The 22,602-nt window shown below is 28.7% G+C and overlaps 2 protein-coding genes and 1 long non-coding RNA gene across 4 annotated transcripts; 2 read left to right on the forward strand and 1 right to left on the reverse strand.

Annotated features, from left to right (window-relative positions):
• The first annotated feature begins 13 nt into the window (after window positions 1–13).
• LOC132255272 (uncharacterized) lies at window positions 14–7,726 on the forward strand. The gene is made up of 3 exons (XR_009467947.1): window positions 14–991; window positions 7,491–7,530; window positions 7,638–7,726. It is a non-coding gene; the product is annotated as an uncharacterized LOC132255272 (long non-coding RNA).
• On the reverse strand, window positions 4,852–8,345 carry LOC132255271 (PR5-like receptor kinase). Of its 2 annotated transcripts, XM_059743330.1 has the most exons (6): window positions 7,474–8,345; window positions 7,291–7,329; window positions 7,122–7,157; window positions 6,897–6,953; window positions 6,718–6,741; window positions 4,852–6,179 (listed from the first exon to the last, which is right to left on the reverse strand). In XM_059743330.1, exons 1-6 carry the CDS (start codon window positions 8,309–8,311, stop codon window positions 5,044–5,046), a joined length of 2,130 nt encoding a protein of 709 aa, XP_059599313.1. In that variant the 5' UTR covers window positions 8,312–8,345; the 3' UTR covers window positions 4,852–5,043. The 2 variants fall into 2 exon arrangements, with proteins under 2 accessions (XP_059599313.1, XP_059599314.1); XM_059743331.1 differs by lacking the exon at window positions 7,291–7,329.
• Window positions 8,346–15,333: 6,988 nt separating this feature from the next.
• LOC132252682 (rust resistance kinase Lr10-like) lies at window positions 15,334–19,231 on the forward strand. The gene is made up of 3 exons (XM_059733646.1): window positions 15,334–16,133; window positions 17,893–17,922; window positions 18,012–19,231. Exons 1-3 carry the CDS (start codon window positions 15,437–15,439, stop codon window positions 19,100–19,102), a joined length of 1,818 nt encoding a protein of 605 aa, XP_059589629.1. The 5' UTR covers window positions 15,334–15,436; the 3' UTR covers window positions 19,103–19,231.
• Window positions 19,232–22,602: the final 3,371 nt, after the last annotated feature.

The following is a 22,602-nucleotide window of genomic DNA, read 5'->3' on the forward strand; positions in this document are numbered from 1 at the left end:
CCCCCCACCCCCACCCCTACCCCTCTATCCTTCCTTTTCATTTTCTTTTTCTCCACCTCATTTTTTTTTGTCTTCCTTTCCATTTTCCTCCCCTACCCTCTCTCCCCATCCCCAGCTCAGACTGCCACAGGACCACACCCCTTTCCCCTCTTCATTTTCCTCTCTTTTTTTTTTTTTTTCTCTTTTGTTTCTTCTTTTCCTCTTCCCCACACCCATTTCTTCCCTCACCCAAAAAGCCATCCAATCTCACCGCCGCCCGTAGCACCGTCGACGCCACTGCCGCCCGGCGACGTAACTGCCGGCTGGCAACCCCCCTTCCACCCATCTCACATTTCCCCATTTTCTTCAAATTTATGTGAGTTTATTTTTTTATTTTATTTTATTATTATTATTATTATTATTTAATTTTTACAGTAATTTATTATTGATTATTAAGATTGTTTGTTTGAGCTAATTTATATTATTTTTGGGTTTGCGTTTACTTGGGGGTATTATTTCTAAGCTTTGGGTTAAGTTTAGATAGTTTGGAACCTTGTATTTTGATTCGGGTCTTGTTTGTTAATGTATGTTTTATTTAGATTTAGTAATAATTGGATTTTGGATTTGATTTGCATGTTAAATTAGGTTTGGATCATGGGTATTAAATTTAGGTTTAATTAAATTTATTTTGTTTTATGATATTTCGGGCTTGACTAAATTGCGTGATTATTGGATAAGGATATTCAAATGAGAGATATTTTTGTTGGGTATATTAATTAATTTGGATTTTTTTCATTTGTAAAATTTATTGGACCAATTTAAAATTTGAACTTGAGCTTGAATAATTATTTTGGGCTCCGCATATTTCTGGATATTTACATCTGAGCTCATTTTTGTTTTACATGGATTGCACGGATTGCACGGATATGTCACAAGAACCAAATTTCATGGAAGAAAATAAGGTTTACGAAAGTTGTAAATGGGGCATTGAGCTTGTTGTAGGCTTGTCAAGGTACATATTTTATTTCCTTATTTCTATTTAATTTAATTTTTATTAGTTCATGTAAATATTTTGATGTATATAGGTGCATGCTGAATTGAATAGTTGATAACTTAAAATTTTTGTTTTAATAAAAGGAATAGTTAGCAATTACATTTTAATAAAAACAATAGTTTAGAAAATATTATTTTTAATAAAAGAAAGTTTTTTTTTCTATAAAATTTCAAAAAAATGTTTTTAGGAAAATCCAGAAAATTATTTTTAATAAAATTCAAAAAATTGTTTTTACCAACTATTGTTTGGAAATTTATTTGTTTAATAAAATTTGTCTAAAAAATTGTTTTGTAAATAAAAATTGTCCCAAAAAGTGATTTTTAAATAAATTATGTTTCCTTAGTTAGAATTAGAATGAGATTAAAAGTATTTTTTATAAATAGAGATTTTAAATATTTTTTTTTATGAGATTAGGATGAGAGTCTTTTGCAAATTGAAGTTGTAGAAATCATTTTTATTGATAAAGTTGGGTTGAAAATATTTTTGTAAATAAAATTTGTAAAGAAATTAATTCCTTTGTAAATAAAATCAAATTAAAATACTTTTGCAAATAAAGTTTTAAAATTTCATTCTTTTTATGGTAAAAGTAAAATCTTTTTATTGCAAAATTGAAAATTTTGTAATAAATTTTTTTTATAATTTTTATTGATAAAGTTGGGTTGAAAATATTTTTGTAAATAAAATTTGTAAAGAAATTAATTCCTTTGTAAATAAAATCAAATTAAAATACTTTTGCAAATAAAGTTTTAAAATTTCATTCTTTTTATGGTAAAAGTAAAATCTTTTTATTGCAAAATTGAAAATTTTGTAATAAATTTTTTTTATACTTTTTTTAAAAATTGAACACAAATAAAATTGAATTAAACCATTTATTGGAAATGAATTGAAACATTTTTATAAATAAATTAATTAAAACCATTCATTTGAAATTGTTTTTAATTTAAAATATTCTTTTTTTAATTAGATTAATAAATCAATTTGATTAATTATCTTGTCATTTACCTTGTATACTATTATAATTTACTTTTATGATTATTTTTTTGTACATTGATTTGTGTTCTTAATTTTGATATTCATGATTAATTAATTAATTACCATAATTCTCTTAATTCACTTACTAAAAATCGTAGGTATACGAGCCATAATTAATTAATTAATTATCATAATTCCTTCAATTCGCTTACTATAAACCAAATAGGTAAATAACCCTCAAATTTTAGATTTAGTTTTTGTAAATATGTCTTTTTCCAAAAAATGAGTCAGAGTTTTTTTTCTCATTTTGTTTTTCCTTTTAAAAATAAATTAAAATAAGCAGCAACTTTAATTTTTTTTAAAAAAATCAATTTTTCACAAATAAAAAAAGAGAGTCTCGCCGTTTAGAGTGGGGACGCACTTGAAAAATGTGGATCTGCAATTATCTTTTGAAAAAAAAAAATATGATTTTGTTTTTAAATAATTTTAAAATTTAATTGAAATTATCTATTCAAAAGATAATTTTCAATTCAATTCCTTAATAATGCAATGGTTTTGCGAATAGTTTCAAAAGTATTATATTTTAATAAATATTTTTAAAATGCTTTTATTTTTTTTTTCAAAGCCCCTTGAAAAAAAGTTCCTTTTCAAAAGTGGCTGTTTGCCTTGATTTTTGATAAATTAAAAGAATCATTTGTAAAAAATTGATAGTTTAATTATTGATAAAATTATGACATTTTGTATCACATAAGTTTAAAAAAAAAGAAAAAAAAGGTCATATAGTTCTTTGTCTTAAAATCATGTTTTCAAGACACAATTTTAATATATCATTATGAAGTAATGTATTGAAACTGGATGATAATGAAACAAATTATTTAAGGTATCCGCTCTACCTTGCCCTTAATGAAATGAATTTAAAATTAAAATAAATAGATTAAGAGTAGGTTTGTGATTCGAGGCATTACCTTATCCCTCTATTCCCCGATTATATATAGCTAATTTTAAAAAATAATTTAATTTAATTTTTTATGTTCCAATTTTTAACACAAATTATTTTTCAATAACACAAGTTATAAAAAAAATTATAATATTTTATTTATTTATAATATATATTTTTAATAAATAAAAAAAAAGAAGTTAAAATTAATTGTTTAAAAAAATTGAAAATTAAAAGAAATTACACGGGGTGGAACCCGCCTCACCTTGTTTAAATGTTTTTATTAGAGTGGGAATGATAATTACTTGGGACCCAACCCGTCCCAAAGCCTCGAAGATATGATTTCATTACATTATTAATAAAGTATTATGAAGTTGTGATGAAGACATAATTTTAGTATTTTATCAAGAAGTTGTGTATTAAAGACACCTTTTTAGTTTTTTTTGTTCCCCCTCTTCTATCTTTTTCTAATAGTTTTTTTTTTTTTTTAATGTAAATTAATTTATTTTTTATTTCTTTTTCATGTTGTTCTATTTTTATTGTTTTTTCTGGGTTTTTTTTTTAAATTTATATTTTTTTACCATTATTCTATATACATGAAATATAAAAAGTAGTATGAATGTTGCAATTAATTTATTTGTAGAGGTTTATTTTGGGAGGATGTGAACAAAAAAAATAAAAAAAAAACAACTGAAAATGAGTAAACATTAAAATTTTAAAAATAAATAAAAATTTTTGGAGATAAATAAACTTAGTTATTCACATATAATCATTGACCCATTTATAATTTTATAGAAATTTGGATGATTAAACAAAGAGTTGACAAAAAAAAAAAAAAAAAGCAAAATATTTGAAAATAAATAAATTTCATTAGTTTTCTTCTTGTTTAGGAAATAGCGCTTCTTATGTAATGAAGGAAAAAAAATAATGTAACCAAGGGTTTGTACCATAATTGATTGACATTATAAGAAATGGTAATGCAGTGGATTTTTTTTAGTACCCATTTTATTTAGCCCCTAATAGGATGAATTTTCGATAAATGTAAATGAGTGTAGGACATGTTTGAGAAATTTTTTAAACCCGGTTATGTACAAGATGGGTTTGGATATGACTTTATTTCATCTGTTTCAATTATATATAATATTAAATAAAAATTATTTTTATTATTTTTCAACTTTTTTAATATATACAAAATAAAAAATTTTAATTTTCGCAAAAATGTAATTCGTAAATTCAACAACCATATTACCAAAATTCTTTTAATGAATAAGGTAGCTCCTTGGGTTGAATCGTACTTTTGTGTTTGCGTAGTTAGGCTAATATTTTTGGATTAGACCTACGTTTTTGGGTAGTCTATTTTTGTGTTTGTACAGCTGGGCTGGGCCTATATTTAGTTACGCTTGGGCCTACACTTTTAGATTAGACCAGCACTTTTGGATAGTTCAATTTTTTTTGTGTTTGATTAAGCCCACCTAAGCTAAGCCCCATGAGGGACTGATAGACCCTTCACCTAACCCTTCACTTAAGCCCACCTAAGTTTTGCCAAGGACACTCTGTCTTCTTTTCCTTTTCTCTCCATTTTGTTGCCACCAGAGTGCTAACTTACCATTAAATAGGGATATGCCAAACCAACCCCCATATGGAACTTTCCTTTGTTTGTAGGAAGCATGCTACCTAGTGGTAGTCGAAGCTGCTACACTTGGTAGTACAGTTTGCGAAGCTGCTACCTACGAATTTTTAGCTCTAATACAGCACTTGCTGAAAAAAATGTTAAATTCTATATATTGAAATAAAATTTCAGCTCCATGAATCAAGATGGTTGTAATATGGTTTGTCACTAGTCTTTAATCACTACTCTGCAACCATAAATATTTTTACTTCAGAATATTAAAAAATGAACGAAACTTGCTTGAAAGGAAACAAAACTTTATTTAAGAATTTCAAAGGCCTTGGAGAAGACTACTCATGTATGGAGACCTTCTAGGAACCAAGCCAGTGCTTTAGGACAAATACATTTGATACACGAAAAGCAACGATCCTTACATCTAAGCCAAGAAAACATTATCAAGGGACAAAGTATGCAAGTAGATACAATGCGGCACTACCTTCCGGTTAAGGTGCTTGCATCCATGGCATTAAGTGATGAAACTGGTACTCCTACTTGATTGCTCACCTGATCCTCTACCTTCAATTCATCATAATATAGAGCAGGCTTAGGAGGCATTTGCAAGAGTTCAATCTCACCTTCTAGCATCTTCAATGCTTTGCTCATGGAAGGACGGTCTGTGGGCTTCATCTGTATACACCATAATGCAACTATCACCATTTTTTTTACAGATATTTTTTCACTATCTGTGGCATCTTCCATTTCAATGTCCTCCCCTTGGTAAAATTTATCATAGATCCATGATGGGAAGTATATTTGACTTGAGTGATCTGCTAATGCATTCAAATTCTTCCTTTTACCCACCATTTCCATCAACAACATTCCAAAACTATAAACATCGGCCTTGTTTGATATGCATCCAATGTTTTTGTAGAACAATTCTGGAGCAATGTATCCCATTGTTCCTCTTGCTTTTGTGAGAGAAACAATACTTTCATCTGTTGAATACAACTTTGCAAGGCCAAAATCTGAAACTTTTGGAGTGAAGTCTTCATCGAGAAGAATATTGTGTGGTTTGATATCAAAATGCAGAATTTTCATATCACAACCTTGATGTAAGTATTCAATCCCACGCCCTACTCCAAGTGCAATCTTATACAACCTCTCCCAACTTAAGGGGGTATTGTTTTCATGTTTCGGAAAAATAAACTTATCAAGAGATCCATTAGGCATGAAGTCATATATAAGAGCCCATTTTGAACCTTCTATGCAAAATCCAACAAGTTTCACCACATTAATATGATGGATCCTTCCAATTGTAGCCACCTCATTGATAAAATCTTGCCCATCAGCTTTAGACATAAGCAGTACTTTTACTGCAACAACTCGACCACTCTTGAGCTTTCCTTTATAAACAGAGCCAAAGCCTCCTTGTCCTAATTTATCCTTGAAACTATTGGTCATCTTCTTTATATCATAATAAGAGTACTTTATGAGTTGAAGACTTTTGTGATTTTGCAGGAATTCTTCAATATTATCATCTAATGATAAGTGTCTCCGCCGAAACTTGTAGATTAAGTAGGCAAACATGAACATCCCAAGTACAATTCGTACTCCAACGTATATTATGACTGAACATACATAAAGCAACACAAAAAATATGAAATATATTAGAAAATATTTATGATCATATGAATTCAATTAATATTAAATCCACCAAGTAAACCATTAGGCGGTTGCCTTGTTGATTAATCTAAAAATAAAGGTATTGTGAAACTTTTTGAGACTGGATTGAGTCTTGAACTGTGCTGCTTAGGGGCTCTCTATGGAAGTAATATGCTGATCAGTAGTAAAGAAAAAATTGGGGCTTTGGATTTGGAGGCCTCAGTTCCAATCCCACTGTTTTGACTTTTTGTATACAAGTGGACTTGAAACTGAATTTAGATAAGAGTATATGCATTCCAAATCCCCTAAGCTGCTACTAATAATAATAATAATAATAATAAGTATTATTATTATTATTATTATTATTTTTAATTCCTCTGGCTTTTGATTTTATAAATGAGGTCTTGCTTGGATAAAAAATTCTAAGGTGTTCATATAAAAAAACTACATTATACATATTAATTATTGCACAAAGAATTAATAGTTGGGAACGGGAAGTCTCACCAATCTTTTGTAATATCCAGAATCCTGATAAGAAAATTAAGAATAACAGAAATTAAATTCAGAGAAGAACATGAATTAAATTAAGTTATAATTATAATCGTCAAATCATCCTTATTATATCAGATGATGACTATGCAAAATAAAGTTGGTAAAATGTAACGGAACTCCCTCAAACTTACCAATGGCCTCAATGTCATTGTCAAAGTAGTAGTCGTCCCGAAGATCTTTTTTAAGTTCTACATGATTGAATCAAGCAAGTAATCTGAGCTTTTGCAAGCATAATCGAATGCAAAACAAATCTTTATAATTGGAAGAAGAAACAAAAGTAGGAATTTCAAGTAATTGAGTTAATATGAAGAGAGAGCTCTAAGTCAAATTATCTAATCGAAACTACTAAGCCTCACCTCCAATTGTAAAATTTGAGAGATTCACTATGTAGTCTGTGAATAAGAGAGGATATTGAATTCAAAATAAGAAAGATGTAAGTGAAAATATCACCATTATTATCACTGAAACCAAAAAGAAAATTATCGAGAAATAAGGACAAAAAGATAATAAACTCGGAGGCCTTACCAATTAAGTCAAACAGATTTAAAATCAATGTCCAGATCCCTGCATGATTATATATTCATATATACACATTATTTATTCATGGGGCAGTTCAAAATTGACTTCAAAGTTTTCATCATGCATGAATCACATTTAATTCATAACTCCAAGCCTCCTTTACGAGGCTTCAATACTAATCTTACTCACATGTTGGCTTGAAGCAGACGTAATACCAACACACAGTTGTAGCATTTGAAAGTATTGGTGAGTTGTACGATTTGAAAGTATTGCTGTAGTTGTAGCATTTGAAAGTATTGCTGATGAAATTCGTATCACAGGATAGCCCTTTCACTTCGCATTCTCTGTCGCAGATGAAATACATAAATGAAAGTTCAAACCCCATGAGTAGCTCTTCTTGCAAATCTGACATTGATAAATGTCTTCCCTCCGCAACGGCCTTTGACTGAGTGACGATATTCCCATCCAAGATGCATGAATCGGGAATATCTCCGAACTCCAAATCTCCAACTATTGCATACGCGTATGGTTTCGAGAAAGGGGAGCTGCGATTCGTGTTGCATGGAATGATAGGAATAGACTTATTATGAATCTTGTCACCAGTGATCGGCCATGGGCATGTAATGAAAACTACAGGATGAGAATGTCTAGGAAAGTAATATCCAACTGGATAATCACTCAAGTAATAGAGAGGATAGGAGAAACAGTTTCCCATGCCCTTTTTCTTTAGGCCCGGATCCACTACCCGAATGGTATGGCTACTGTAGTTGATGTCTGCAACATGGTATTTTCCGCTGAAATTCAGGTTTACCATAGTACGATTATTTTCACAGATCAATTTCAAGAGGTGATGATGACCGAGGTTAGGCGCATAATCATCTTCCAAATAGAAAGGGTCACTGATGTTCATATCTCCGCAAGAAGATTTGAAGGTCTGATTTTTATCTGCAACGCAAACAGAAAGGAAGCACACATGGAGGATTGTTAGAAGCCCTACTCCCACAAGATTTTCTTCCCTCAACATCATAAACTTAGAGAGAGAGAGAGAGAGAGAGAGAGAGAGAGCTATTACTTTGTTTTTGAAGTTGCATATTGTAGTGATAATTAAATACACAATTACCCTGACCCAACTCAACTATCTTGACTCATGTCTTCCAAGCTAGTTTTTTTGGTCATTGTGTTTCTCCATCATGTAAGACAAATGCTAAACCAATTTAGACGTCCAAACTTTTTTCTCATTTTTACATTGACTATCACCATCAATGTATATGATTTTATGTCATCCCAATTAATTCTTTTGAAAATAATAACATTCATGACAAAAATAAACCATCAAAGGAATTGGTCAAACATTCTACCATTCAATCCTTACTAGATACATCAACGACCCCATAATGTTTGAAATTTCAATGTGGATACCTTTCTAGACTATCCTTCCCAATAATGCTTTAAAATATAGTTGCACCCAACTTCTCATGAAAAACAAAGATTATTATTCATAGATCCCTAGTGTTTAGTTTTTTTAATTGGTATATTTGGACATTATCCCCTGCCCATAAATTGTGTAAAATTTTTTGGTACCTGTTTTTCAATGAAAATAAGAAACTATAGAAGGAATATGTATATCCTTGTTATAGACATCAACTACTGAATGTTTCTACATTGACACCTTTTTTACTTTACAATTAATTGAGCTAATTTTTAAAATCCAAATAATTCCTAATAATTAAAGATTCATTAAAGAATTTAAAATAACAAGTTTCACTTGTTTAGAATCTATTTACTTAATAAGAAAATTTAGAAAGCATAGTTGTGCACATAAGAACAAGAGTAAAGTCCAACATATTATATATTAGTTTTGGTTTATTAATTTTTAGTAGTTCAAAAATTATTAAACTCATTAACAAATTCAATAAATTAAATCTTTCTTTATTTGAAGTCTATTTTTATAGTAAGAAAATTCATAAAAATATAGTTATATGTAGAGGAGAAATAAAAGTGTTATTATAGACTAATTTTTGTTTATAATTTCTTATATTAGTTGCGTCATTATTTGACTTTCAAATTATTTTTAAAAATTACTAAACTTTTTAATGAATCCAATGTCCTAAATTTTGTTAGATTTAAAAATTGTTTGTCTAGTGAAATCACAAAATTAGTGATGCGTAAAGAAAAAATTAGCAAACATATTCATAATGAACTTTAGTACTAATTGGATCCATTTTCAATTTCAAATTATTTTAGAAATTAATAAATCATGTATATCAAGTGTTTATTTATTTTGGAATTTATTTATCTAATATTTTTTTAAAGAAATTAAAAGAAAATTCTAAAAAATATTTGTAATTAAGAAAGATTATATCTAAATATTTTTTCTAGTGGTTGGTAGAGAGAATGAGAAAGAAAATTATGTTATACTTAATTTATTAAAAGAAAATGAGAAAGAAAATTTAAATAAGACATTACTCATCAACTACCAACATTTAAAACCCTTATTTCACTCCTTGTTGACAACATCAACTACCCCACTACATTGAACGTTGAAAGCTGACACCTCCAAAGAGTCCATCCCGTTAATTCTTTTTATAACTGTGGGAAACTAGTTACTTGAAAATTTGGAAAGAAATGTAAAGAAAAAGTAGAAAGAAAGAAAAAAATTAAAAATTAGATTTAATATTAATAAATGATTTTTATATATTATTTCAAATTTATTTTATTTATTTTCTCTTATTTTTGTAAAATTAAATAATTTAAAAACACATTGTAGGTATATTGTCAAATTTTACGTTTTATACCCAGATTAATTTAGCACAAGCGTCTCATGTGATGTTTCCATTTTAACAATACTTAAAAACAATCCTTACATATTTGATGCTTTTATGCCATTTTGATTAATTCTTTAGGAAACAATATCACCCATTTTTCAGTGGCCGTTTCTCTATGGCAAAAAGAAACTACTAAAGGAATTGACCAAGCACTTCTACTCTTTAATTCTTATTAGATACATCAACCACCCCGCGATATTTGAACTCCTTCCTAATAATTGTTTTGAAAATAGTAACACCCTCTTCTCATTAAAAACAAAAAATCATTGGGCATGGATTTCCATAGTGTTTAGTCAAGCTTGTTTAGTTTTTCTAATTGATATTTTGCTGAACATTATCTCTAGCCTACAAATTTTGTGGAAAATGTTTTGGTGCCAATTTTTCCATAAAAAATAACAAATAGTTGAAGAAATTAGTCAAGCTTTTCTATCATTATTTAGTTTTTCCAATTGGCATTTTTCTTGACGTTATCCATAGTCCATAAATTTTGTGGAAAAACTTTTTATGCTTATCTTTTTCATGAAAAATAGGAAATCGTCAAGAGAATTAGTCAAACCTTCCGATCACTATTTGGTTTTTCTAATTGATATTTTTTTTGTTTTACTTTATCCCTGGCCCACAAACTTTGTGGAAAATCTTTTAGTGTTTGTTTTTTCATGAAAAAGGGAAATCACCAAAAGAATTAGTTAAATTTCTCTACCACTATTTTCTAACTAGAATTTTCTTGACGTTATCCCTAGCCCACAAATTTTGTGGACAAAATTTTGGTGTCTATTTTTCCATGAAAAATAGGAAACCGTCTAAGGAATTAGTCAAACTTTTCTATAATAGTTTAGTTTTTCTAATTGGCATTTTTCTTGACGGTATCCCTAGTCCACAAATTTTGTGAAAATTTTTTTGGTGCCTATGAAAAAATAGAAAACCACCTAATGAATTAGTCAAACTTTTATACGATTGTTTAGTTTTTCTAATTATCATTTTTCTTGATATTATCCCTAGCCCATGAATTTTGTGGAAAAATTTTTGGTGCCTGTTTTTCCACGAAAAATAAAATCCGCCAAATGAATTAGTCAAGCTTTTCTACATGGTGTCTATGTTGATACCTTCATACTCTTAAGAACCGACCGGTTAAACCGCTGACTGGAGCTTGGTCCAGTTCGGTTGAGAGCCCTTTGAATCAGGGTAGAGCCAGATTGAATCCTTTGGCGGGTTCCGGTTCATTCGGCCCATTCTCTTTTGGGCTTCAACGCATACCTTTTCTAATTTGGGCAAAATGTTGAATGGGCTTTAACAAAGTCTCCCAGGCCCATTGACCTACTTGAACTCTAACTTAGCACAAGTTTCCGATGTGGTATGGCATTTTATGCCAAAAAGTCACAAATGTCACAGTGTGGAAGCTTAAACCATTGACCAATTGACCAAAGGTTTAGAAAAGTGACGGTGCAACCACTAGACCATATGCTAGTTTTGTTGGTAATTATAAAGTAAAATAACCTAATATTGTTTAAAATTATAAAATAATCTGACATTTAATATCTAAATGAAATTAAATAATATAATTTTATAACTTTTTATTCATTTTCAATATATATCTTTATATTTATATTTATAATTTGAGAATATCAAACATGAAAAATAAATATTATTGATTTTAAATTTTATTAGACATATATTAGATTTTTTAATTGTTTTTAATTTTAATAAAATATAAAATTATATATTTATGAGGATACGAGCATGAACTGAAAACTTTTTTTATTCAATGAAAGATGATGTTTTGAAAACATTGATAAAAACCATTTTTGCCTTTATTTTAAATCATCAATTAAAGAATCATTCAAGCTATTTTTTTTAATATATCTTAAAGGCTTGTTAGTGGAAATTGCCCCAAAATGCCTAAAGTTTTTAATTTGACAACTTCCTAAACATTATTGCTTCCTATAAATTTTCTAGAAAATTTAGCCTATTTCAAATTTGGTTTGTAAAAATAGTTTTTTATTCTTTGAAAAAAAGAAAAAAAGAAAATTAGGGCTTTTTTAGTAACTATTTTCACAAGGGATTTTTTTTTCTCTATAAAAAAATATAAAAAAATACTTTTGAAATAAAAAAACATAAAACAATTTTTTATCTTTAAAAACAAAAAACAATTTTTTACCCTTAAAAATAGAAAACAAGGAATTTTCAAAGAATATTTTTTAATTGTTTTCACTTGTTTTTTTAGGGATATTTTAAAAAGTAATTATACAAATATGAAGAATGATTAAAAATAAAGCACTATATATAAAAGTTATTTTTAAAACATATTTATAAATAAGTTTCAAATTGACATTTGTTCTACAAAACATTAAAGAATAATTTACAAGGATTGTTTTCTAATTGTTCTCAAAATTTATTTTTTAGAATTGCTTCCAAAAATGGTTACTCAACAAGGCCTTATTTTCAACAATCCAAACCATTTTTGGTAACTTTTGGAAATGAAACAATTCTTTGAAAACTTGTTACCAAAACAAGGGACCTATTTGATAATTGTTTTCAAGAACAATTTTTTGTTCTTTAGAACAAAAAAAACATGTTTGACAATTAAAAACTATTTTATGTTTTTTATTCTTAAAAACAGAAAATAGGGTATTTTTGGATAATAACTTTTAGTTATTTTCTGTTGTTTTCATTTGTTTTCTAAGAATTGTTTTAGAAAATAATTATATAAACACATAGAATGATTAAAAATAAAGGATTAGATATAAAAAATATTAAAAACAAGTTAAAAACATTTCAGATTCCCAAACAGACTTTTATTCTACAAAACATTAGAAAATAGTTTTCAAAAACTTTTCTCTAAAACCATTTTCGAAAATAGTTACCAAATAAGGCAAATATGTTTCATGAAAACATATATTAATTGTTTTTAATCATTTTCATTTATTTTTGGAGGACTATTTAAAAATAATAATTGTTCACATGTGGAGGGTGATTAAAAATAAAGTATCATAAAAAAATTAAGTTATTTTTAAAAAATATTCAAAAACATAGAAAATAGGTTGAGAATATTTCAAGTTCCTAAATAAACTTTTATTCAAGAACACATTAGAGAATTGTGTGTTAAAACATTTCTCAATACCTGTTTTTCATGGAAAATAAGTTAAACTTAAATGGCTACCATTATTTCTATCATTTTTGGATCCATCAACCTACCAAAGTTCAATGCTTCTATGTTGACACCTTGGCTCTGCCCTTACAATAAATTCCTCTAAAAATAATCACCCACTTTTTCATGGAAAACAAGAATTTTTTTTTTATATTTTAAATTATGAACACTAATATTAAAAAAAATCATAAATTAATTTTTTAATAAAAATAATACTATTTTACTATATGTTATAAAACTATAGATAGCGGTTTAGAGATATGGATACTCTTTGGAGCTAATCAAGTAGTCTCCTTTCTTACGAGTGAATCTCTATGCTTTCTTTCTTTCAGCATAAGCATAGATGCTAACCTATTTCAATATCTTCGTAAAATTATAATTGAATTTTATTGTTAAAAATAAATGATAATAATTAGAAATAATAATAATTAATAATATTGTATTTAATGTGTAACTAAGTAATGTTTTTCATTATATGTAATATTTAGTATAGAGTATTTTAGACTAGTTTTAATTCACTTTACAATTAATTGTGTCTCAATTTTAAAATCCAAATTAATCTTAAGAACTAGAATATATATTAAATAATTTAAAACATTAAGCTCACTTGATTTAGAATATATTTACTTAAAGCATAGTTGTATACATAAGAGCAGTAGTAAAGTCATATCTCATTATGTACCAACTTTGATATATTATTTCTAGTAGTAGTGGAATTTATTTTTGAATTCCAATTTTTTTTTTAATTATTAAATTCATTAACAAATCTAAAACATTAAGCTTTGTTAGATTTGGAGTTTATTTACTTCGTAAAGTTATGTGTAAAGAAGAAACTAGCTAACTCATTCAAAATAAATGTGAATTTTTAATATTAATTAGATCAATTTCTAGTTTCATGACTTAGTAATAATTGAATCAATTTTGTTGAGTTTTAAGTATTTAAAAAATTAGTTGATTGCATATACAAAGTGTTTGATTGATTTGAAATTTATTTTTTCAATAAAAAATACACAATTGCCAAAACTCAAGCCAAATATCTTGAGTTATGTCTTGTAAGTTGTTTTTTCAGTCATCAAAGACAACAACGTTATCCCATCATTTAAGACAAATGTTTTAAACCAATATGGACATCCAAACCTTTTTTTTTAGTAACATCCATTTTCTAGTGCCTATTTTTCTATGGCAAAAAAAAAACCATGAAAGGAATTGGTCAAACATACACCTTCTTGGAAGATCCTTAATTCCTAATAATTCTTTTGCAAAAACTCACTTTTCATTGTTTGGTCCTTCTCATTGATACACCATAGACGTTATTCCTCTTTGGCATATTTTGTGGAAAAAATTTTGGTGCATCTTTTTCCATGGAAAATTAGTAATGACAACCACCTAAGAATTAGGTAAGCCTTTCTACCCTTATCTCTATCCTTGTTGGATGCATCAACTACCCCACAATGTTTTGTTTTGACATTTCTATGTTCACACCTTCCTACTCTTAAGTCTTATGAAAACAATAGCAACCATTTTTCAATGAAAAAAAAATCCTGAATTAAAGAATCACTCAAGCTATTTTTTTAATATTTCTTAAAGTCTTGCCGGTGGACATTGCCCCAAAAACCCCACCTAATATTTTTAATTGACACCTTCCTAGACATTATTGTAATATTTTTACTAAAAACAAGATAATATTTTTAATTCTTTTGGTATAAAGTTACTTATCTTTTTAATGAGTCTAACATTATAAGTTTCACTAGATTTAGAGTTTGTTTGCTGAAAAAAAAAAAATGTAACAAAAAAGAAAATTAAGAGGAAAAATAGAAAAAATAAAAAATAGATTTAAAATCAATAAATTATTTCAATAAACTACTTCAAACTCATTTAACTTATTTATTTATTTTATGTAAAATTAAATAATTTTAAAATATATAAATTTTTAACAAATTTTAATTATGTTGGATTTTCTTAAAAAAAATATTCTTATTATTTTTCTTCTTTCCTTATTACTTTCCGTAGTCATACAATCTTTCCAATCCGCAAGATCACAAACTTTGACTCCTATTACCTAAGTATTGAATAATTTTATGTCAGAGATTAAAATAAATAAATAAAACGCTCCATTTATTAAGAAGATGCAAAAGAAAGAGTAGAGCTTGTTCCTCACTCCTTTGCAAAAATTCCAAATCTAATGTCCATTGAGGGGCTCATCAGTAGCTTGCAGTACTGCAGAGGAGACTATCAGATGAGCATTTCCTTGAAAATGGTATTCCTCTATCTGTGTTGCTGCTTGACTGTAATAATTAGTAGTTTTGCAGAGACTGGAGTGAGCCAAGATGAGTGCATGGTGTCACAGAGTTGCAGCCTCCAGGGCCCCCCCATCCATTTCCCATTCCGGCTTAAAGGCCACCAGTACCCAGACCACTGTGGCTGCTCTTTGTTTGATCTCTCCTGCAGAGAGAGGAATCAGACAATTCTAGAGCTGCCAGACTCAGTAAACCTCTTGGTGAAGGACATAAATTACACATCTCAGGAAATCCTTGTTCAGGACCCTGATAATTGCTTCCCAAGGCAGCTTCGTAATCTCAATTTAACTTCCTCTCCCTTCCAGTTCTTGGATGATGACGTAGAGGACCTCACCTTCTTCAAATGCCCTTCAAGAAACAGTACTACATATTATGATGGATCCTCTGTGTCATTCATCCCTTGCCTTGGAGGGCCTGGCTTCCAAGTTTATGCTATTTATTCATTGGGAAACCCCATTATCGCGTACCTACCATCTTGCAGCAAGATGTACAACGTCGCAGCAGCTCCTTATGACGTTATTAGCTCACAGAAAAATGCTACTCGGCTGACATGGACCAAGTTGCCACACTGCGAAGCAGAAGGTAAGACTTGCAGCCCCACTGGAAATTAACCGTTGATATACTATCTCAAATCAAAAGTGGTTTTATTAAATGTGGTGTTTGTTTTTTTAACATATAACTTGCTTTGAGACTTTACATCATTTATTTTTATTTTTTCGTTGATTTATTATTTATTTTTAAAATTTTTTGACCGAAAAAAAATAACTAAAATATTTTACATCTTCTTCTAAATACTAAAATTAAATCATAATAACTAAAGTAAACGTGACTTTTTTTACTATTTAAAACTTAATAGAAATAAGATATTAAAAAAAACAAACAACTTAATACTTAACACGATTAAATACTATTTAATCTTAACTTCTATTTAGAATTAAGTTTAAAAAAATCAAATATTTCCTAAAAGTGCGATATTGGTAATGTTTTACTTCAAAATGCTTTTAGTAGTGTTTTTTCTACCAGTATTTTTAAGATAATAACTTAACAGAAAACATTAAACATGATTTTTTTTAGTTTTTAAAATTTTAGCAAATCCGTGATTTTTTTTTCAAAAATACTTTGTAGACTAGAAGTGACTTTTAAAAATATTACCAAACGTACTCTAAGTTTGATCGTTCAAATATAATATGACACAGTATAAGACATTGAATAATATATCATATTCCATATTTGGTTGTATAGGATAAGTAATAGGATATATCATTTCACCACTTTTTATATTCCTTAATTCCCTATCCATGGTATAATAATCTCAAATTGAGGAATGTCATGTACATGTCTATTAAATTAGTATTTTATGCTTCTTATCAATTTTCTTCATTTTTTTTTTCAATTTTCTATATTATTCATTTTATAACACAAGTAATTGTGATTAAAAAAATTAATTTATAATTAAAGAAAGGACTAATATATATATATATATATATATATCATAAAATAATACAAATATATGTATTACTTAATATAATATATAAAAATCTATCTTCTAAATTTAATAATATAATATGATATAATATTTTTATTTATAAATTTTGCATATTTCAATCATAAATATGTTTTTCATTTTATCTTTTATTCTTTTTACAAATTAAATATAAGTATAATAGAATATATCATATTTGATATAATACCCCAAGATATCATGCTTTTGTATATGAAGACACTTCAATATAATTGTAAAGAAAGTGAAAACAAATTTGTTAGGAAATTGATGCAGAGTCATGGAATGATGTATGTGTGTTCAACTTTTTATCTTTAATGCAGATAATCACTATTAAACTGCATTGTCACATTATTCTTTTCTAAATATGTACTTAAAATTTTATTGTTCCTCATTAAAAATGGCTGCAATCTGTGAATTTGGATTCATTTTTCCTTTTAACCAAGAAGAACAACTTCCTCCTATATGAGTAATTGCTGCAAATTGTTGGTTTGGATGTATATTAATATAGGGTTTAGCTTTTATAGTTTTCTGCCACAAAATAGATTAAACCAATGTGATCAGTTGATGAAGACTGTCCACCCAAGACAACTATACATGTGACAAAATGGGGATTAATGATTTGGTGGCAATTTTAGTACTTCAAGCCTAGGGAAAGTTCTTTGTCAAAGACCCTGGCACAACTAAAATTAATTGACCTCAAAAATGAAACTAGAAAGGCATAAGGGTCACAAATTAGAGCCAAGGCTGAAAATCAAGAAGCAGTATACATATACAATGTCAGTGATTTTTGTTTATCTAATAAGCCTAACAAACTAATAATTTCATTTCCTTTTACAGGTGCAACAAAAAAAAAATTAATTGTTACAGGTAATTTTCAGTAACTTGGTTGCTTTTCCTTCAATCACTAAAAAGAAAATCGATCTTGACCTTTTTTTTTTTTTTTTTTCCATATACAGGTGAAAGCCTTGGTTCCCTTTTTCTTGTGACACTTGTCTTTGCACTCTACCGAGTTTATAGCTCAAATGAATCGAAAAGACAGCACAAAATAAAGGTTATAAAGTTCTTGGAAGATTACAGAGCCCTCAAGCCCTCAAGATACTCTTATAATGATATTAAGAGGATTACAGATGGGTTCAAGGAAAAATTAGGTGAAGGAGGTTATGGAACTGTCTATAAAGGAAAGCTTTCTAATGAAATTCTTGTTGCCGTGAAGATCTTGAATAATTCTAATGGAAATGGTGAAGAATTCATTAATGAAGTGGGGACAATAGGTAGAATCCACCATATCAATGTTGTTCGCTTGATTGGCTTCTGTTCTGATGGGTGTCGAAGAGCTCTTATCTATGAGTTCTTACCAAATGAGTCGCTAGAGAAATTCATATTTTCAAACCATTCACTTGGTTGGGATAAGCTTCAAGATATTGCTATAGGCATAGCCAAAGGAATTGAGTATCTTCACCAAGGATGTGATCAAAGAATCCTCCATTTCGACATCAAACCTCACAATATTTTGCTAGATCATAATTTTAATCCAAAGATATCAGATTTTGGTCTAGCCAAATTGTGTTCTAAGGAGCAAAGTGCAGTTTCTATGAGTGTAATTAGGGGGACCATGGGTTATATTGCACCGGAAATGATATCTAGGAATTTTGGCAATGTTTCCTACAAGTCAGATGTTTATAGTTTTGGAATGTTATTGATTGAAATGGTAGGAGGAAGGAAGAATATAGACACTACAGTAAAGAACACTAGCCAAGTATATTTTCCAGAATGGGTTTATAATCGTCTGGATAAAAGGGAAGAGTTGCACATTCCGATTGAGGAAGAAAATGATGGTGAAATAGCAAAGAAACTATTAATTGTGGGACTTTGGTGCATTCAATGGTGCCCAACGAACCGTCCTTCCATGAAATTTATTATTCAGATGTTAGAAGGAGAAGGAAACAATTTAAGTATGCCTCCAAACCCATTTACTTCCATGGGCCCAACAAGAACAAGTCCAAACATGCATCAACAAGAGTTGACAGTCATCTCTGAAATAGAGTAAAAAGATAATTGGTTGTGTTTCTATTTTAGTGTATTATGAGCATGTAAATTACTTAGTATCATGTTGTAATAGTTCATCAATGTAATCTTTGTGTTTAATGGCAATAAACTCAGTGATATTTGGCAACAAGTTAGGTCTAAGAAGCTTTCCTAAATATTATTCAAAATATAAGCAGTTTTGAGGATTTTGTTCTTCAAAAGTGGGTTGTGAAGCTAATAAACTACTCCTAAGGGGGTTATTATCATGTAAAAGAAAGTGTGCTTTTGGTAACTAGGAATAGGAATGTAATTAAGATAGGAAAACAAGTGAATCATATTATGATATAGAATTTAGGAATCAGAATTCTCACAAGAGTAAGATTTAACTTCCATAACAATGATTTTTTTTTAATTTTATTCTCATTCTAAAATAACAATCCAATTAAATATATCTTTTGGTACTTATTTTTCCATGGAAAAAAGAAACCATTAAAGGAATTGGTCAAGCATTCTACCTTTCAATCCTTGTTAGATACATCAACTTCCAAGTCCAGCTTTTTGGTCATCGAAAATGTGTTTCTCCATCATTTTATTATACAAATGGTATTAACTTTTTTCTCATTTCTACATTGACCGTCATTATTGATATATATTTTTATGTCATTAAAATCAATTCTTTTGAAAATAATAACATCTATATTTCAATGCTTGTTTTTCTAGGGCAAAAAGAAACCACTAAAGGAGTTGGTCAAGCATTCTACCCTTTAATCCTTGTTAAATACATCAACTTCCAAGACAACTTTTCAGTCGTCGAAGACGCGCTTTTCCATCATTTAAAACAAATACTCTATACCTTTTTCTCATTTCTTCATAAATGGTCATCGATGGTATATATTTTTATATTATTCCAATTAATTCTTTTGAAACCAATAATATCCAATTTTCGGTGTCTATTTTTCCATGGCAAAAAAGAAAAAAAGAAACCATTAAAGGAATTGATCAAGCATTCTATCCTTCAATCCTTGTTAGATATATCAACTTCCAAGTCTAGCTTTTTGGTCGTCTAATATGCATTTCTCCATCATTTAAGACAAATGCTCTCAACTTTTTTCTCATTTCTACATTGACCGTCACCTTTGGTATATATTTTTATGTTACAAGCCCAATTAATTCTTTTGAAAACAATAACATCCATTTTTTAGTGCTTGTTTTTCTATGGCTAAAAGAGACCATTAAAGGAATTGGTCAAGCATTCTACCCTTCAATATTTGTTAGATACATCAATTTCCAAGTCTAGCTTTTTGGTTATCGAAGACGCGTTTCTCCATCATTTAATTAGACAAATTCTCTTAACTTTTTTCTCATTTCTACATTAACAGTCACCATTTATATATATTTTTGTCCTTAAAATCAATTCTTTTGAAAACAATAACATCCATATTTTAGTGTTTGTTTTCTGGGACAAAAAAAAACCATTAAAGGAGTTGGTCAAGCATTCTACCCTTCAATCCTTGTTAGATACATCAACTTCTAAGATAGTTTTTCAGTCGTCGAACACGTGTTTTTCCATCATTCAAAATAAATGCTCTAAACTTTTTTCTCAGTTCTTCATTAATGGTCATCGTCGGTATATATTTTTATATTATTCTAATTAATTATTTTGAAACCAATAATATCCAATTTTCAGTGTCTATTTTTCCATGGCAAAAAGAAACCATTAAAGGAATTGGTCAAGCATTCTATCCTTCAATCCTTGTTAGATACATCAACTTCCAAGTCTAGCTTTTTGGTCGTCGAATATGCATTTCTCCATCATTTAAGACAAATGCTCTCAACTTTTTTCTCATTTCTACATTGATCGTCACGTTTGGTATATATTTTTATGTCACAAGCCCAATTAATTCTTTTGAAAACAATAACATCCATTTTTTAGTGTTTGTTTTTCTCTGGCTAAAAGAAACCATTAAAGGAATTGGTCAAGCATTTACCCTTCAATATTTGTTAGATACATCAATTTCCAAGTCTAGCTTTTTGGTTATCGAAGACGCATTTCTCCATCATTTAATTAGACAAATTCTCTTAACTTTTTTCTCATTTCTACATTAACAGTCACCATTTATATATATTTTTGTCCTTAAAATCAATTCTTTTGAAAACAATAACATCCATATTTTAGTGTTTGTTTTCTGAGACAAAAAAAAACTATTAAAGGAGTTGGTCAAACATTCTACCCTTCAATCCTTGTTAGATACATCAACTTCTAAGATAGTTTTTCAGTCATCGAAGACGTGTTTTTCCATCATTCAAAATAAATGCTCTAAACTTTTTTCTCATTTCTTCATTAATGGTCATCGTCGGTATATATTTTTATATTATTCCAATTAATTATTTTGAAACCAATAATATCCAATTTTCAGTGTCTATTTTTCCATGGCAAAAAGAAACCATTAAAGGAATTGGTCAAGCATTCTATCATTCAATCCTTGTTAGATACATCAACTTCCAAGTCTAGCTTTTTGGTCGTCGAATATGCATTTCTCCATCATTTAAGACAAATGCTCTCAACTTTTTTCTCATTTCTACATTGACCGTCACCTTTGGTATATATTTTTATGTCACAAGCCCAATTAATTCTTTTGAAAACAATAACATCCATTTTTTAGTGTTTTTTTTTTCTATTGCTAAAAGAAACCATTAAAGGAATTGGTCAAGCATTCTACCCTTCAATATTTGTTAGATACATCAATTTCCAAGTCTAGCTTTTTGGTTATCGAAGACGCGTTTCTCCATTATTTAATTAGACAAATTCTCTTAACTTTTTTCTCATTTCTACATTGATAGTCACCATTTATATATATTTTTGTCCTTAAAATCAATTCTTTTGAAAACAATAACATCCATATTTTAGTGCTTGTTTTATGGGACAAAAAGAAACCATTAAAGGAGTTGGTCAAGCATTGTACCCTTCAATCCTTGTTAGATACATCAACTTCTAAGATAGTTTTTCAGTCGTCGAAGACGTGTTTTTCCATCATTCAAAATAAATGCTCTAAACTTTTTTCTCATTTCTTCATTAATGGTCATCGTCGGTATATATTTTTATATTATTCCAATTAATTATTTTGAAACCAATAATATCCAATTTTCAGTGTCTATTTTTCCATGGCAAAAAGAAACCATTAAAGGAATTGGTCAAGCATTCTATCCTTCAATCCTTGTTAGATATATCAACTTCCAAGTCTAGCTTTTTGGTCGTCGAAGATGCATTTCTCCATCATTTAAGACAAATGCTCTCAACTTTTTTCTCATTTCTACATTGACCGTCACCTTTGGTATATATTTTTATGTCACAAGCCCAATTAATTCTTTTGAAAACAATAACATCCATTTTTTAGTGTTTGTTTTTCTATGGCTAAAAGAAACCATTAAAGGAATTGGTCAAGCATTCTACCCTTCAATATTTGTTAGATACATCAATTTCCAAGTCTAGCTTTTTGGTTATCGAAGACGCGTTTCTCCATC

Source organism: Vitis vinifera, chromosome 16 (assembly GCF_030704535.1).
Source record: "Vitis vinifera cultivar Pinot Noir 40024 chromosome 16, ASM3070453v1".
NCBI lineage: Eukaryota > Viridiplantae > Streptophyta > Magnoliopsida > Vitales > Vitaceae > Vitis > Vitis vinifera.

Bases quoted from the DNA above. Each gene is read 5' to 3' on its own strand.
- LOC132252682 (XM_059733646.1), top strand. From the start codon at position 15,437: ATGTCCATTGAGGGGCTCATCAGTAGCTTGCAGTACTGCAGAGGAGAC. The intron at 16,134-17,892 runs GTAAGACTTGCA...TTCCTTTTACAG, and splicing joins GCCACACTGCGAAGCAGAAG to GTGCAACAAAAAAAAAATTA. The intron at 17,923-18,011 runs GTAATTTTCAGT...TTCCATATACAG, and splicing joins AAAAAAATTAATTGTTACAG to GTGAAAGCCTTGGTTCCCTT.
- LOC132255271 (XM_059743330.1), bottom strand. From the start codon at position 8,311: ATGATGTTGAGGGAAGAAAATCTTGTGGGAGTAGGGCTTCTAACAATC. The intron at 7,330-7,473 runs GTGAGTAAGATT...ATAATCATGCAG, and splicing joins CGTCTGCTTCAAGCCAACAT to GGATCTGGACATTGATTTTA. The intron at 6,954-7,121 runs GTGAGGCTTAGT...TCAATCATGTAG, and splicing joins CTCAAATTTTACAATTGGAG to AACTTAAAAAAGATCTTCGG.